Source organism: Nuphar pumila, chromosome 13 (assembly GCF_984573655.1).
Source record: "Nuphar pumila chromosome 13, dmNupPumi1.hap1.1, whole genome shotgun sequence".
NCBI lineage: Eukaryota > Viridiplantae > Streptophyta > Magnoliopsida > Nymphaeales > Nymphaeaceae > Nuphar > Nuphar pumila.
Window position 1 is genome coordinate 9,771,882 of NC_143261.1, and position 17,422 is coordinate 9,789,303.

The 17,422-nt window shown below is 34.4% G+C and overlaps 1 protein-coding gene across 4 annotated transcripts in view; it reads right to left on the minus strand.

Moving 5' to 3' along the window:
• The window catches only part of LOC149817713 (MADS-box protein SOC1-like), a 32,600-nt gene extending 15,393 nt beyond the window's left edge, over window positions 1–17,207 (minus strand). For 2 of the 4 annotated variants that reach the window (XM_089985105.1, XM_089985104.1), the window contains exon 1: window positions 16,916–17,207. In XM_089985105.1, the coding sequence (XP_089841231.1) occupies window positions 16,916–17,097 (182 nt within the window). In that variant the 5' untranslated portion in view covers window positions 17,098–17,207. The remainder of the gene's footprint in view (window positions 1–16,915) is intronic. The other 2 variants (XM_089985107.1, XM_089985106.1) reach the window with 2 other exon arrangements.
• Window positions 17,208–17,422: the final 215 nt, after the last annotated feature.

Below are 17,422 nucleotides of genomic sequence, written 5' to 3' on the forward strand. Positions count from 1 at the left end.
TGGTTCCTTAGCATTACTTAGTTTTTGTATGACTATCTTTCTAACAAAAGGTGGACAAACAAAAATTAGTTACAAAATTTTCCTTGTGGAAATTCTATAAATTTTGTACTGATTCAACCCTTATATTTGTTATGTGAGATCTCATGTTATGGTTAGTATATCTCCAAATCATAACAAACCAATCAAAGGTTTACACTAATATAAAAATTGTTTACACTCATAGTAAAAATATATCAGCATAATTAAACACCTTATTGGGCTTTCCCAAATTGTTTACACTTATGTTATGTGAGATCTCAAGTGTTCTTATGGTCGAAAAAGGCGCATAAGGAAAAAATGCATCTAGCATCTTAGGATCTCATTACTAGACACAAAGAAGGTGGTGGATTTGGCTTTAAAGAGATTGGGAGATGGAATCAAAGTCTTCTAATAAAGTGGCTTTGGTACATAATGTGCTTGGGAAAACCTTGGGTGAATGTTCTACGAGAAATATATGCCTTGAAGGCCTAGCCTTGGAAATGGTTAGGGAGGTCGAAATGGACTTATGGTTCATGCTTTTGGAAAGGCCTAGAGAAGCTATTATATATCTTCCTACGGTCTATTCATGTTCAATTGGGAAATGGGTAAAAACATATTTTTAGAAAGATGCTTGGTCTGTTGAAGGTTGTCTTAAGGATGTTTTTTCATCCTTGTATTGGATTGCTAAAGGCAAGGATAAGATCATTTCTCATTTTTGGGACATTTAATTCAGATGGGAAATTCAGCTTAGAAGGAACCCATCTCCTATTGTATTTGAGGAATGGGTTTGTCTCATGCGATTGTTGGAAGCTCGAAGACCAAATAACTCTAATGATTCTTTACTTTAGAATCATTCTTGAGATGGCACTTTCTCAATCTCATCATGTTATCGTATGCTTGGCCCCCCCAATGGTTTCATGGATTTCTATGGTATCCCTATGGAATTTTGCCTACCCCATTAGGGGTTCTTTTATGGGATGGTTGATTCTACATGATCATATTCTCACCGATTGTGCACTAAAAAGAAAATGCTTTTATCTTCCTAGTCAATGTGCTCTTTGTGGTAAGGAGGAGGAATCTTAAAGCCATCTTTTTTTGGAGGCATGATTATGTCAAAGAATACCTCAAAAATAGTTGAAAGCTACCTAACGGGCAGGTAATATTGATCTTAGAGAAGTGCTTATTGGTTGTTTTATTAAATCAAAAAAACAATAAGATATTATTTGCATGGAGATGTTATATGCTGATTATTTGGAGGGCTGTTTGGATGGAAAGGAACAAAAATAGAAATTTGCCAAAGCTGCATTGTGGGAGTTGCAGCAAAGAATTTCCATTAAATGGCCGAATCTGTGTCAGTATTTTCTCTTATCTTTTGACACTGTTATGTAGTTTATGTGGACTAACTCTTCGTCAATCCTACTGTAACTTCTATTTGCTGAATTGATGAAATTATTTTCCTTTCAAAAAAAAAAAATTTAAACACCTCTATGACCACAAGGTCTCGCTATCCCTATGTTATTCATGCAACAAATATAGCATTTTAGCAAGTTCTAAGTTTCTTATATATTATCCTTTAATTTAAATATGCCAAGTTACATTTGCACAAAACATATTTATAGTAGCAAGTTCCGGTGGATGATTGTTTCAAATATTTGGGATCTATCATTCAAAAGTATGGAGAATTTGATAGAATGCCATTGCAGTTGAAGGAAAAGTTTTATAGGACAACTATTAGGCCCGCTTTACTATATGGTACGGAATGTTGGGCTGCCAAGAGACATCATATTCAAAAAATGAGTATAGCTGAGATGCGTATGCTTAGATGGATGTGTGGAAATACAATAAAAGATAAGATTCAGAACGAGAAAATACGTAAGAAGGTAGGTGTTGCACCCATTGAAAATAAGATGAGAGAGAATCATTTACGGTGGTTTGAACATATTCGGCGAACGCCTAATGATGCTCTAGTTAGAAGGATGGAGAAATGAGAAAATATATTAGTTAAAAGAGGTCGGGGTAGGCCTAAGAAGACTTGGATGGAGATGATAGGAAAGGATATGAATGCTTTGAACCTCACCGAGGACATGGCCTTAGATAGAAATGATTAGAGAAGAAGGATTCATGTGGAAGACCCATAATGATTTTCTTTTTTTGCTTCATATTGCCGACCGCAATTGTTTGGGATGAAGGCGTAGTTGTTGTTGTTGTTGTTGTTGTTGTTGTATGTCTTCTAAATTTTTAAATATATAAATATGGTGTTCTTCAATATTGCATATCAGTTAGAATATATCTACTTACATTGACAAAAAATAGTTGCTCACATGTTCTTTCTTTTTTGTTTTTCTTTTTTCTTTTGGTTGAAAGAAAAAATTTCATTAGCAAAGGAAAGGAAAGTAACATATGAAAAGGTGGGCAATCACCTCAAAAAAACCTGAAACACGGTTGAGTGATCCCTAAACAACTTAAAGTCTATTCCAAAGTCACAAAAAAAGGATTACAATGCCAATAAACTTAAATTCGGATTTTGTGCTTAACAGTGCCATAATAATTTTTTAGTGTCCTTTTTTCTTATCACTAGTCATTGAGAATCTGATTTCTTGTATATTTATGTTTATATTTGAATTTATAATTATATGTATGAATATTCGGGCCTTTCTGCCTCTAAAAAAAGTGCATCTCAAAAAAGAATATTCGGGCCTCTCAAGTTTGATCTGGCTTTATGTGTATTTTGTTTAATACAGGGATATTTTGGCCATTGAAAAGAATATATAATAATCTCATTCAAAAAACATTTAAAACTCATTAAAAAAAGATTATATAATAATCAATAGAGTACATCTCTTACTCCTGGTCGTCCTATTGATAGTTGTAGCCATTTATTGATAGGGCATTTTTTGTCGCCCTTACTCTTTATCATCATTATGGAGGCTCTCTCCTCCATGATTGAATCAGCTATTAGGAACAATTTATTCCATGGTGTGGAATCTCTGGGCTTTCCCAAACTTTTTCACATTCTCTTTGCCGATGATATTCTCATATTTGGCCAAGCAAGTGAAGCCAACATTGCAAATTTATGGGTTTTGTTGTGTATATTTTCTGAGCTATTCAAACTTTCAGTCAATGGCCTAAAAATGAGCTTTGTTTCCTTTAATGGTGAGGGTATAATGATTGACCTATTTGCATCAACCCTCCTTGGGTGTCAAATTGGCAATCTCTCACTTAAATATCATGGGCTGCCCCTGCACCAAGGCGTAACAAGAGATCATTGTTGAAAGGATGCTAAGATAAAAATCTTATCAAGATTGAACTCTTGGGTCAGACTCAACCTTGTCATTGTGGGGAGGGTCACACTTATGAAACATGTCCTTACTAGCTATCTCCTACACTTTGTGCAATTATTCTACATCCCAAACAAGACAAGAACGAAAATCAATAGTCTTTCAAATATTTATTTGGTTCGAAAAAGTTGAGAAAGAAAAAATGCATTTGGTTTCTTAGAAGATCATCACTAGATCTAAGGAGGAGAGTAGATTGGGCATTCGAGAGGTTGAAAGATGAAACAAAGCTCTATTGTTTAAATGGCTTTGGATGACACTCACCCTTGACAAACTGTAGGTATGCATTATCAAGAGCAAATATGGACTACATGGCTGGTCGTGGGAGTGGAGTGGGGGATATAAATGGGCTGGTGGATCTGAAGTTTGAAAGGAGCTGGTGAAGCTCATTCCCGAGTTCATTGATGCAATATTTGTGTCTTTTGAAACACTCAGTTTTGGAAGGATGCATGGCATGAAGATGGGTGCTTACAAGATCTTTATCCCGCAATCTATTGGGCTGCGCGGGAAAAAGAACTCATTTCTTCATTTTGGTATCCGCAGCATGGTTGAAAAATACAACTAAGAAGCAATTCCTCATCCGCCATGTTGAAGAATGAATGTGTCTTTGCATTGAAAACACTCTTCCAATGGTGAGTTCACCATGTAGAAGGGCAGAAGAATCATCCTTGCATTTCTTATTGAAATGCAAATATTTGAGTGTTTTAAATTGCTTTGGCAATCAGCTGCTCCTCATTGGGATATGCCAAATAATCTGAGGGATGTCCTCATTGCTTCACATCTCTGAATCCAGGCACCAAAATTCACCTTTATTTGGCAATGTTTTGTTCTTATTTTATGGTGTCTCATCTGGTTGCAGCGGAACAACAGAGTGCACATGGAGGAAAGCCAATATCACACCCTCATTGCTAAAGTTATGCTTCAAGAACTTCTTATACGTTGTAAATTCAAATGGTCTGACTTGAATATTCCATTATTTTCCTCTTTGTTTCTGCATTGAGTGACATCTCGTCACTTCTCATTGTAATACTTCCTAGCTAAAATGGAATGCAACTGTATTTTTCTTTCAAAAAAAAGATGGGACATTTTTGTCATTCTGACCTCTAGCGATGTGTTTATAGTATGTCTCATTATGTAATGCAAAAGTGACACCCTCATCTATTTGGCATATGCATAAAACAATAAAATGTTGTGTGCCATTGTTTAAAGGAGTGATGACTAGCAACTAAACAATTTACATTCTAAACCATTGTGAACACTTCTAAAAAACATAGTCCCACGAGTTTCTAGATTAATCCTAACCTATAGATGCATCCATCATTACTTATTCACCAAAAAACATGCTTTGAATTAAATTGACTCAAAGAGAAACCTTGATTTTTATTTCACCATGATTGGTGTGATATGAATTGTTGAATGTTTAGGGTTTTGGTAAAGTACCAGAATACCTTTTATTAAAAATCACAATTACAAGCATATCATTTATATAGAATTATAATAACTTGCATATACACACACAATTAAACAAACTTCCATAAGCTAAACACATTGTCTAAAAGTTCCCTCAAGCTATGCATGGGTAAGGACCATGTGTAAATTACTTTTAACTACTAATATCAATGAGCAGAAAATCTTTTAATAAACAAGTCAGTTACTTGCTCTTTCCCAAATATGAACTTAATCTCTAACTCTTGATTTTTGACATTTCATGAAAAAGTGTTTGTCCAGGTGTATATCCTTGGTTTTATTGTATTTAATTGAATTGATGGATATGGCAACTACATTCTTATTATCGTAATAGATAACAGATAGAGTTACTCAACTACTCAAGAGTGGTGAAAGGATCTGCAACCAAGAGATTTCAGTAGTAGCAGGTGCTATGAACCTATACTCTACTTCTGTACATGATCTAGTGACAAATTCTTATTTTATGTTCTTTCATGAAACTATGCATTCAATAAGTTGAGATAAATCATTGCATGGTTGGATTTGTCCTAATCAACATCTGAATATACAAAAGATTTGTCCTGTCTTTCAAAAAAAAAGATGTCTTGGCCTAACAAGAGTTTTTGGCACATATCAATACAACATTATAGATGTCCTTAGTACATCAAAGTATTCTTTTTACTGCCTTAAGATCATTACAAAGCATAGCTTAGTTGACAACAAATTCTATATATGGCTTGGTAAAAAAGACAAGTACTGGAAGGATCTTATAACACTTCTAATAAAGTTGCTTCATCTTCAACCAAATATTGTCATGGCAATTGATGTTGATCTAGCTTATAGATAGTCATACCCTATTTATGAAGTAGCATATTTTGTTGTAAAAAGACTAGGTGATCAGGTCTATGATCTACCTTGATATTGAAAAATAATTTGAGGTGCCAAACTCCATTTAGAATTTCTTAGTCAATATCACTTTAGCTTCTTGAATATGCACAAAACACTACAAGGATGAGGGTCAATAGCAGCGACTCTTTAATGGTGAAAAAAAAAACTCGCCGCTATTGATCAAGCAATAATAGTGAGAGTTTTGTCCCCACTAATTGATAAGTAATAGCAGTGACATAAATATCGTGCCATTATTACTCTACTATGACTACGAATATTGTCATTATTGTTTTATCAATAACGTCGATCTGGATCGGGCCTTGAATGCCTTGCTCCTACACACATCTCATCGTCAAAGACATCTTTAACAACAATATATGGATGCCGCCATTAAAGATATGTTTATAATAGCAAGATTATCTGGTGGTTAAATATTGTCATTGATACTTTAATAGCTATATTTAATAGGCAGAATATCTCGTTGTTATAGATCAATAATGGCAAGATCTGAATCTCATTGTTATAGGGTTTTACTCTATAATGGTGAAAGTTATATCTTCATTAAAGACATATGTATAACGGTGAGATTATCTGACATTAAATATGGTCGTTACATATTGCCATTAAAATACTTTAATGACAATATTTAATAGCTATAGAATCTCATTCTTATAGATCAATAATGGCGAGATCTGGATCGTGTTGTTATAGGGTTTTACTCTATAACAATGGCAGTTATGTCACCGTTAGAGAATGGTTATGTTATCTCTCTCTCTCTCTCTCTCTGCAATCTCATCGGACCACCACTTGACTGCCGCCTACCACCTCCAATCCTCCTCCCTCTTCCCTGTTGGACCACCGCCAAACCATCTAGGTCTTCTTCCTTCTCTTTATTTTTTTAGGGTTATATTTTAGGGGTTATATATATGCAATATTTTAGGGGTTATATTTGTCTTTTTTTAATTGGCTTAATGCATGATGGTCTTTAGGATTTTTAGCCTCATTTTAGATTATTAGTGTGGTCTTTTTGAGTCTAATGATTTGGGAGAAATGGGAACATATCTCATTGATGAGTTTTTCTGATTAAAAGTTTGAAATATTCATGGAAAGCAAGTATTTTTTTATGAATGGAATGCATCTTCTATAGAAAGCAAAGAGAAAAAAAAAACTTTTCCTTTTCATAGTTTTGAGATTACAAATACCTATTCAACCCGCTATGGTCATTACTTGTTTAGTCACAATATTGAAGATGGGACTAACCCTTAGGATTTGTACTAAAGCATATCATGGTGGTCGATTTTAAAGATACACGGTCAAGATTAGGGCATGTTTTTTCAATCTGGAAGCCACGTTGGGGTGGTTGGTAACCTTCCTTGATATTAGTTTGTCTGTCATCGTAATTCCATATTGATGTGCATGTACTATAGAAGGCCAAACTCATAGATATTCCTTCTTTATGATGATGTCCCCTACGGTTCATGGCTCAATGTGCAGGCGCACAATGTCACTTTTATCCTTTTACACCAAGTTTTGCCTTGTAGGTGGCCCATGGCCCATTGTTTGAAGGGCACACATTGACAAAGTATGCCAAGATTTGTTGCATTTCACTTGCATTAATTTAGGGTGTTTTGTGGGTTGGTCTATGGGTCAAAAGATTTAATAAAGGTTGAACAAGGACAAAATAATTAATGTGCATGCCAAACTTGTTAGATGAAAGTTCTATGTACAGATATATAAATGTTTCTCCTAATAAGGAAACAAATCCAATTACGAATAAAGATATAATAGAAAAATAATGACAATCTAAGAAAAGAGGAAGCAAATATCTATATGAGCATGTTTATTGACTCATACCTATGTATCATTAACACATTATGTGTTTATTTACTCATGTGTTAATCATGTTGAGACACCCTGATCATTCTTCAAATCCAATACCTTATAGACGATAAATATCAATCATTCTGATAGAACTACGTGATAAGAAATAGAACTAAATTTCAAGAATTGTTAGAAACTGATATTGCCAAAAATGCCATAATCCATATTGACATAATGAAACCACTATAATTTGAAAATAGACAACAAATCTAAAGATATTTGATGAACATGACACACCCTGGGAATAGTAAATATGATTAAAAAATAAACATAACCAAGCTAGTTTTTTTTTTCATAATTCTTTTATTATATTTTTATTTACATATGCTTTGTGTGTTCATGCTAATATTCTTTTTTGTTTTAGAATGAATGAATGGTTTTTATTTAGTTTTTTGTTTTTTACATTATCATTAGTTACTCATAACCAATTATTAACGTGCAGACGAAGTTGTAATTTGTGGAGATTAAAAAATCAATATCTTCTTCACAAAGAGGCCCATTCATGATGCAATGAGACATCTTTGTCAAGGTCCTCGAGAAGCAATACAAACATGTGAGGGGGATGGGTGTATTTTTTTCTCTATCCAAACCATTCTACTCTATTCAAAGCCAAATTTCGTAGCTATCTTCTTAGTTGGAGGCGATGCAGACGAAGCTCCAACAATTAAGAGAGGAAATGGAGCAAGAGCAAGAAGCAACTAGAAAGAAAATGGAGAGATAGAGAGAGAAGCAACTAGATATAAAATAGAGCAAGAGACAGAAGCAACTAGAAAGATCAGAGAAGAGATGTAAGCCTTCATGGATGTGCACAAACAAAACCCTCCGTCATAGATCCATAATTTTTAAACTCTTTGCTTATATGAGAAATGTATATGTTTTGATTTATAAACTCTTTGCTATAATTGGTATAATTAAATTTTGATTTATGTGAATATTAGAAGTGTATATGTTTATTGCAAACTTGGAAAAGATGTAGAGAGTCTAAGGGGTTTGTATTTGAAATGTATTTGTTGAATGCTTGGAGAGGATGTAGTGGGCTTATATTTGAAGTGTGTTTATTACATGCTTAGAGAGGATATAGAGGGTTTATATTTTTGAAGTTTATATTTGAAGTGTATTTAAAGTTTTTGTTGAATATATGTTTGAAGTGTATGTCAATAGTTTAAAGTGTGTTGAATGTTTGAGGATGTATATTTGAAGTGAATATTTGAGGATGTAGTTTGAAGTTGAATGTTATTTAGCCCCAGTTTGAGGATATATGTTTGAAGTTGAATGTTTGAAGTATATATTTGAAGTTTTTGTTGAATGTATGTTTCAGTTGCAAGTTTTTTAATGTAAAAAAAAAATAATTTAACTAACTTTTTGTTTTTAATTTGCAGGCTTATAGCCTGTAACGGTGGCATTCATGTATCGCCGTTATAGTCAGTCTATAATGGCGAGTTAATTCTCAATGCTATAGCCTACAATGATGAGTTAATGCTCGTTGTTATAAGCTATAACAACGAGACTGAAATGTTATAACCTATAGGTAGCCTATAATGGCGAGCCAGAGATCTTGCTGTTATGGGGTATCTCACTATTAAAACAACCTCGTAGTTATAGGCTACCTCATCGATATTAGTGTTCTCAGTTCTGGCAAGATTCTTCTCTGGTATTGGTTTAACCTTTAACAATGACCTATAAATGTCGTTCTTATTAGTCAACAAAGGCCAATTTTTTTATGGTAACTTATTGGCAAGAATTTACCGTTATAGGTAGGCTAATAGTGGCAAGAAATAGAGCAATAGTGAAAAAAATTGCCGCTATTGACCCTCATCCTTGTAGTGAAAGAACATCTCATAATAACCATATTATTCACATAGAAAAGAATCAAATAAAAATTATTGTGGTGAATCAAAAGAGATTTGTTTCATTCATAACAAAATCACACACATATGGCGCATTAAAATTTGTCAAGCCAAGCTTGTGATCCTTGTTTCAGCCCATATATTACCTTCTTTAATCAGGAAACTTTGTCTTGGGGATTTCCTTCGATACATCCTTACAACTCTTCCAAATTTACTTCTTGAAGAGATCTTTATGGAGAAATGAATTCTTCATGTCTAACTACATTTTCCATTTAAAACTTATAGGTAAGAAAAGAATGACCGTGATGGTGCCATTATGACGAGGCTAAAAGTCTCATGTACTCTAAATTAGATGCTTGCTGAATACCTTGGATTCACCTAAAAAAAATAGGCCACACTAACTTTGTATAGCTTCCCATTAGAAAGTGTGTAAAGAGCAAATCAAGAAAGTAGATTGAAGTTGCATTCCTATGAAATAGTTTGAAACAAGTTGAGCTTTAATTTTGTTAAGAAACTTGAGATCCGTTCTTATCAACAAGGAGTCTTTTCCTTCTCTTTCAAGAAGGGGGTCTCCTTATAAGGCCTTTTCACACTTAGTTCTTCCCTTTTACCTCAAGTACCTTGAACTTTTTCCAACAATCCTAACAGAGCTTTGGTGGAGTGAGAACTCCACCAATGCTCACAAAACATAAAAAAAAGACACTAGATATTGAGAAAATGATGGAAAAGCAAAACAAAACTATGGAAACTCAAAAAATAGAAGAGAATATATTGAAAAGGACATCACTGATAGGAATTTGACATGGAAGTCCTAGTTTAGGGATTAGTGAGTACCATTGATAGGAATTTGACATGGTTGAGGATCTTTATGCCACAGGTATCTAAACTCCAAGTTCTGATCTTCAATTTACAGGGTTTTGTTAAAATATATTGTTTGGATATATATCCATCAGGGGTATTTCAGTCATTTCACATTGTAATAGGGGTCAGCCTAGTAGGGACTGATTTTCTTTTCTTTTTGTCTTTTATTTTTGTTTTTTATTCTTTTTTGTAATGCAGCTGTTGGGGCAGCTGAACCCGATGACTAGTTCGGCTGCCCCCACTCTCTTTTTTGTGTGGTTATAAATAGGGGTTTTCTGCTTGTATCCCTTAATGTTTTTCTAAGCATTTTTTGTGATTTAATACATATTATTTTTACATTGTGTTTTCTTGTGATTTGTGTTTGGTGATTATCTCTTTTCTGAAATTGTAATCGGTCCATTAGTAGCCCTTTTTGTGTTTTGTGTTTTGTGTTTGTGCACACCTTTTTTCATTTCAGGTTTAACCTTGAACTGTGCATGTCGGAATAGTATTTAAACTCTAAAGTAGTTCAAAATTTGTATTCCTTGAAAAGGGGGAGAGGTCAGCTTAAATAGACATGAAGTTATGTCAGTGCATTTGTGTCAAATGGACTTTGATGTGGCTATAGCTTAGTTTCATGAAGAAAACCAAGGGTGTCGGCTGCAGATTCTCAGTTAGACTTCATATATGTATTCAAGCATCCTCTCTCTCTCCCTATCCAACCAAAGAAAGGTCCAAACTATACAATTAATGATGATTGGATGGTGTTCCTTCTCTAACAATTGAGTTTTTCATTAATCGGACACTGTATATTGATTTGTTTATCATTCATTCAGTAAGCAAACTGTTTTAGATTAAAAACATTAAAGAATAAACCTGAGTTGAAAATTGAAATGTGATCTAATTAGTGGTAAATTTTTAAAAAAATACAAAACAAATAATTTAACACCAAAAAAATAAATAGATAAAGTTAAAGACTAGCATTGACTGTATCTAACACAAGTTCAATTGTATCCATTAAATATCATGGTGTGCCAAGTATCACATGCAGTGTCGTGTCGTGTCAACACGGGGGACAATTGCTAAGTGGAGTGCCCATTTCACATGATTTTTAAGTGGATTAGAGTGATGAGTCATTAAATTTAACTCTAAGTATTTGTTGAATAGTGTTGGCATGAAACATTGCAAACTCGTTAAGACAACTATAGCAAACTTGTTAAGACAGCTCTCTCTCAATGCTCGATTGGAACAAAACCAAAAAGGTGATGCTCTTCTTACCAGCTAGCTAGAGCAGTTTAGGAGCTTAGTTAGGGACCTCTAGTGTCAAACTTTACTCTCCTAGACTTAATGTATTCATTTAACTAAGTCTCATGATTTATGGATGAACCAAGGAAAAGTTATATGGATGCAGCCAAAAGATACTTTTAGGTACATTAACTGACACTCATGGCTTAATCTATAAGTGATCTGTGAGAAATAATGTGGCATCTGCACAGTTTGTTGTCACGTATTCAGATGTGGCTTTCATAGGCTCCCTTGATAGTTGTAGTTCAGTGACAAATCATGGTGTTTATAAAGGCTCTCACCTAGTTTTTCATCAAGCAAGAGTAGAAAATGGAAACCAGGTCTATTATCAAAGCTGAAATCAAGTCACAGCTGCAATTACGGCAGAAATGTTGAGGATTTATCATATATTTTCTTCACTGCACTGAACCATTTATAAATTTTTTTATATTGTAGTAATAGAACCGCTGCAGCTATATCTACTAATCCTACTTAATATGGAAAAATGAAGCAAATAGAGTTAGACCAGCATTGTTATGCAAACCACAACAAAAAATGAAGCAAACAACAAGATAGAGTAAAGAGAGAAAACAAGAGAAGACGAGATTTATGTGGTTCGACACTCAGACAGACATCCACAGGCGTAAGGAAGAGCAAAAAACCACTAGCAAGATATGAAGAAATACATACTCGAGATATAGAGCTCTCAAAATCCTAATCCCCAATACACCCAAAACTCTCACACCCAACTCTCAAAGGAGACTGCTATATATGATGAAGGGCACAAAACCCTAGTCAGTACAAAGAAAAAATTACAAAACTAGACAGGTCCATACCATGCGGACTCTGTCCCCACACCCCTCGAGATTTTCATGGTGGACTCCGGTCTCAGGCCTAATGACTTGATACCTCCACTACCACTACAAACCTCATTGAAAATTCTCATTATTGCACGGTCACCAAAATATGTTTGAAGTGGGTCTAAAATTTAAGAAACCCACAACAAGTGCTTTTTAAATGAAAAGGTAAAAGACAATGAGATCCAACCACTTTTATTCAACTATCTGATCAAATTGTTGTATTATTAAACCATTATCAAAGTATCATTATTGATAGTTATAAGGTAAACGGTCTATGGTTTTCACTAATGCATAGTTAAGAATCCAATGCATTGTATATTTGTGCATGTATTTGTATTTATGAGGTATGTAAGGGTATTCTGTTATTCAAGTTAGATCTAGGTTTTATGTGTATTTTGTCTAATATAAAACTTATACTAGTTCCCAAAGATACCACATTCATACATTTGGGATCCTAACAAATTGTTCATCTAAAAGATATTGACCCTTATTCTCCTGTTTATTCTACTGTTATACTAGAACATAGATATGGTTGCAAAAGTTTTCTTATGGAAACACAATTTCAAGGGCCCAAGATTCTATAAGGGAGTCATCAAGTATCCTAGTTTTATTTTAAAATCAACACCAATCAATACCTTCCTATTGGGAATCAGTTAACAACCCAAATATGCTTGCTCCATAATCATTGCTACCTACTTCGTGGCTTGGTCCTTTTAACTTATTTCTTTTTTGTTCAACAATCTGACGAAATTGGGAAAGTAGCTGAATCTTTTGTACTAACACAATCCTAAATAAGGTGCACTTACTCAAGATTAATATCCGAAAACATCAACTTATATAACAAACGTTATGTATGGTACCATGTTGAAACAAATGGTCTAGGAAGAGGTTGTACCGATCAAGCATACAAAAATTGAAGTACACTGAATTCCAAACTAGTTACGTGCTAGAATTTAAAAAGAAAACTTCACAAGCATATAGCGGTGATAGAAGTAACATGTGCAGTAAAATAACACTTACACGTAAAAATTCGGCAATACCATGGTCAAAGGGTTACAAATTCTGATGATTGAAACGGAAAATTCCTTTATTTTATTGAAAACCAAGTATGTTATTAGTTTGCATAGGTCCCACACATGGTACAATTTGTTTTAGCTGTTGGGCAATTCAATAGAAGACATATGGTGTCAATTAATATACTTAAGATTTTTTTCGGTACATGGAATAACCTAAAACCAATGTGAACATGTCATGAAATGCGTCACATAAAGTCTCGAAAAACAAATTATGTTCTTTGATGCACCTTAAAAGCAATTTTAGTTGATTTTTTTCGAAAAATTAGCTGCAGCGATGGTTGACAAATTATATCAAGGACGTGTTCAGGGATTTTGTGTTTTTTTTAAAGAAAAATGTGCTTAGGGGACTTGAAGGACAAAGCGGTCATAATAGCTTGGTCATTCAGGTTTATGTGTCCCAAGGACTCCCGCCGCGTGGAGCAAAAGTTATTTCCTTATGGCATATAAATTACAATGGCAACATCAATATTGTCCTGCTCTGAGATATATAATAAAGTTCTGCAAAGTATATTTACTAATCAGACTTTGTTAAGAGTATAAATGAATAGATAAACCCAGTTGTATGCATTAAGAAAAAAAAAAGATTAATCCTGATGCGGAACGAAAGTAATCTCGATTTTGTTTTCGAAACTAGTATTTTGAGTTCAAACAGCTGATGTGAAGGCATGTGGTAATATCTAAATGTATACTTATGCATATTTTTTGAAAGACAGCCAACTTTATGCCATTATCGTACCAAAATAGTTGTGCATTATTATCAGCCAGCTCAAACTACGTACCAAAATGTTGTGAATTATCGGACAGCTCAAAGTTCGTACCACGGAGTGGAGTAAAGAAGTAACTTTCTTGCCAGCCATTTCAACAATGAAAAAAGACACTTAAGAATAAGTGGTACATCATTTTTTCCATAAAAAGCTACACTATCATATAGGAATAAAATATAAAGTTGATTAACATATCGGAAGTTTGTAGAAGTAAATTGGTCATTCACGTACCTCCGCTCCTGCAATTTGTTTACTGCTTATCACTACGTTAATGAATGATCTTTCTCTAAAAAAAAAACATAATCGGAAGTTTGCAGAAGTAAAATGGTCTTTCACATATATAAGGCTGAACACTTTTTTGACATATATGCATGCAGTCTTGATTTCAAACAGTTCAACTAGTTTTATAAGACTAAACATTGTCTTTTTATAATAGTTTTTGAGGGTAAATATGAGGTGCACAATCCACAAATAAACAGAAGAAAGAAAAAGTTTGTGCCTCGTGGATTGCCACAAGTATTTCGTGGTCTCGACAGTAAAAACAAAATTCATATTCACCTGAACTATACATCTTTAATCATGGTGCTTGCAACTTCTCAGGAAACCTGGTCCATTACTTAAGGGTTTTTTCTTTTCTTTTAATGGGCAATCTTTTTTTTTTTGAAGGAAAAATAAGATCATGTATTCATAGATAGGAAGAATTACAGCAGTGAGTGACGAGATGTCAATCGAAAGAAATTAGAGGGACCATGGTCCAATAGAAACAGAACATTAAAATCTGGAATATTGGGAAATCTATTAGTGAGGTTAATTTTACCTTAGATGCACCAAATACGCTTGACATATTAGAGATAATCAAATCTTTTATTTTTTATACTCAAAACTGATAGACAGGTTTGTAACAATGAAATCCATTCATTCATACTTCAAAAAACAAAAACAATGAAATTCATACAAGCAAAAGACAAGATTAAAAATAATCATAATGGCATTAACAAATAAAGACACAAATTCTTCCAGGAAAGTGATTAAAGAAACATCTAACGCGTCTCTAACATTTTGATAAATTCCTTCTGGCATTAAATAAATTAATTAATCACCCCCCCCCCCCCCCCCCTCTTTAGTCTTTACCTTTTATTTTCCATGTGATGAACATGTGGACCATGAAGCGCATCATCAAAGGAAACAATACATCAATCACAAGAAATATCACGCTTTCTGATCAGAGGAATCTATGGTATAGTAAAAGGAGATTGAAGCGAGAAGGAACAAAGGGTCAATCGTCTAGTCCTATTGGCGTTTAGTTCTATCAACATCATGACGCTTTATATGTTAAGTCACTAAACTATGTACTTGTGCTGCTCGTACTTTCGGAGGAAATGGTTTATTTTGGTATAATCTAACTAGCGCAATTTAAGGTAATGGAAGTGCAAGCTGCTAACCTAGATGAATGCAATGACATGATTATTGCTGCTGCTATTACAAGATTAGATTTTTATGTCAAAGAAGCGATGTTTAATTTGTAGTTTGTTACACAAGAATTGGATGTAATCACAAATGCTTTTCCTAGCATTCCTTGTTTCATCTAAATCCCCATATAACCAGTCCACCATGTTAATAATTAATATGCCTTAAATGAGCAATAAAAGCTTCATCTTCGGTCAAAAGCGTGATAACGATTAGTACAGGTATCTAAAACGGTTTAAACTCATGATGATCATAACCAAAATTTTGACGTTACGAGGGAAAGAAGGCCAAGAATAAGGGTTAAATTTGAACAATGCAAGAAACCGTACGGTTATAAGCTTCAGGCATTTAAGAGGGATGGGTTTCTGCTGGTAGGAACGTAAGGAGTGTCGTTGCAGAGGTAGCAAACCATATTATGGAAGCAAGAATACCATCGTTCTCATTGTAAAGGAATTGATTGGAAGAGTCCATATCTACTCCTAACAAGCATTATTGATAGTCTTATCTTTCTATTTTCCCTACAAAAGGCAGGTGAAACACAATCTTACAGACTACTACCGACCAAGAAATAACAAAAGACAACGAAACAGCAAAAATGGTACGTACAAATAGAACCGATTAGTGGTGTGTTTGATAGGGGAAGAAGTTGGAGTTGTGTTTTTTACTTTTTATTATTTTGTTCTTGAAAAGAAAATCAAGAAGGTGACCCAACGGATCTATCCGGACAAACCAACCTGGTGAAAGTGTACCACCGAAACCCTAAAGAAAGAAGCACACCCTCTCATCCTTATTCCTTCCTCTTGACATGTATTCATATTGATATGTACTATATGGTTTAAAAAAAAATGTATGTGATGCTTATTATAGAGAATCCAAGGAAATCATTTGTTCCATATCTAAGACAGATACGAATTTTCAAGTGTCAGATAACATGAAACGACCACATAGAGATGGAAGAAGTTGGTAACTCTGCTTCACTCTTGGCAGGAGAAAAACTGAGGCCAAAAGTGACCTTTGTGATACAAAGCCTACATAAGATTTGAATTTGTGCAGTTTCCAAAAGCAACCATATCGCGACGAAGGAACAAAAATTAGATAACCCATTTCCGTTCCATTCAAAATTTTCTCTTGCTTATTCAATTGATTATCACCAAGAGAGAGAGAGAGAGAGAGAGAGAGAGAGAGAGAGAGAGAGAGACTTTTGTGTACCTTGTGCTGGAGAACTCGTACAGCTTTCCACTAGGGGAGAAGACGATGAGAGCAACCTCGGCATCGCAGAGGACGGAAAGCTCGAAGGCTTTCTTGAGCAGCCCATTCCGGCGCTTGGAGAAGGTCACCTGTCTGCTCGTTGCATTCTCGATCCGTTTCATCTGGGTCTTCCCCCTCACCATCTTTCCTTCTTTCCTTGCAGATGGTGAGTCCTCCAAACGATCTACAGATATTGGATTAGATACGATCGATAGATAGATGTCAAAAGAGGAGAAACACCAAATACTTTTTATAGATGGAAAGAAAAGGAAACAACAGAGAGAGAGAGAGAGAGAGAGAGAGAGAGAGAGAGAGAGAGAAAGAAAGGGGGAAAAGAATTTAACTACCAGGAGCTTTTGTTTCATTTATTATAACATGATTAAGATTGTCATTTACCGTTTTAACCAAACCAATGGTCGAAATGCCATAGACATCGATTCTTAAAAAGGCAATGAAGGGAACTGTGAG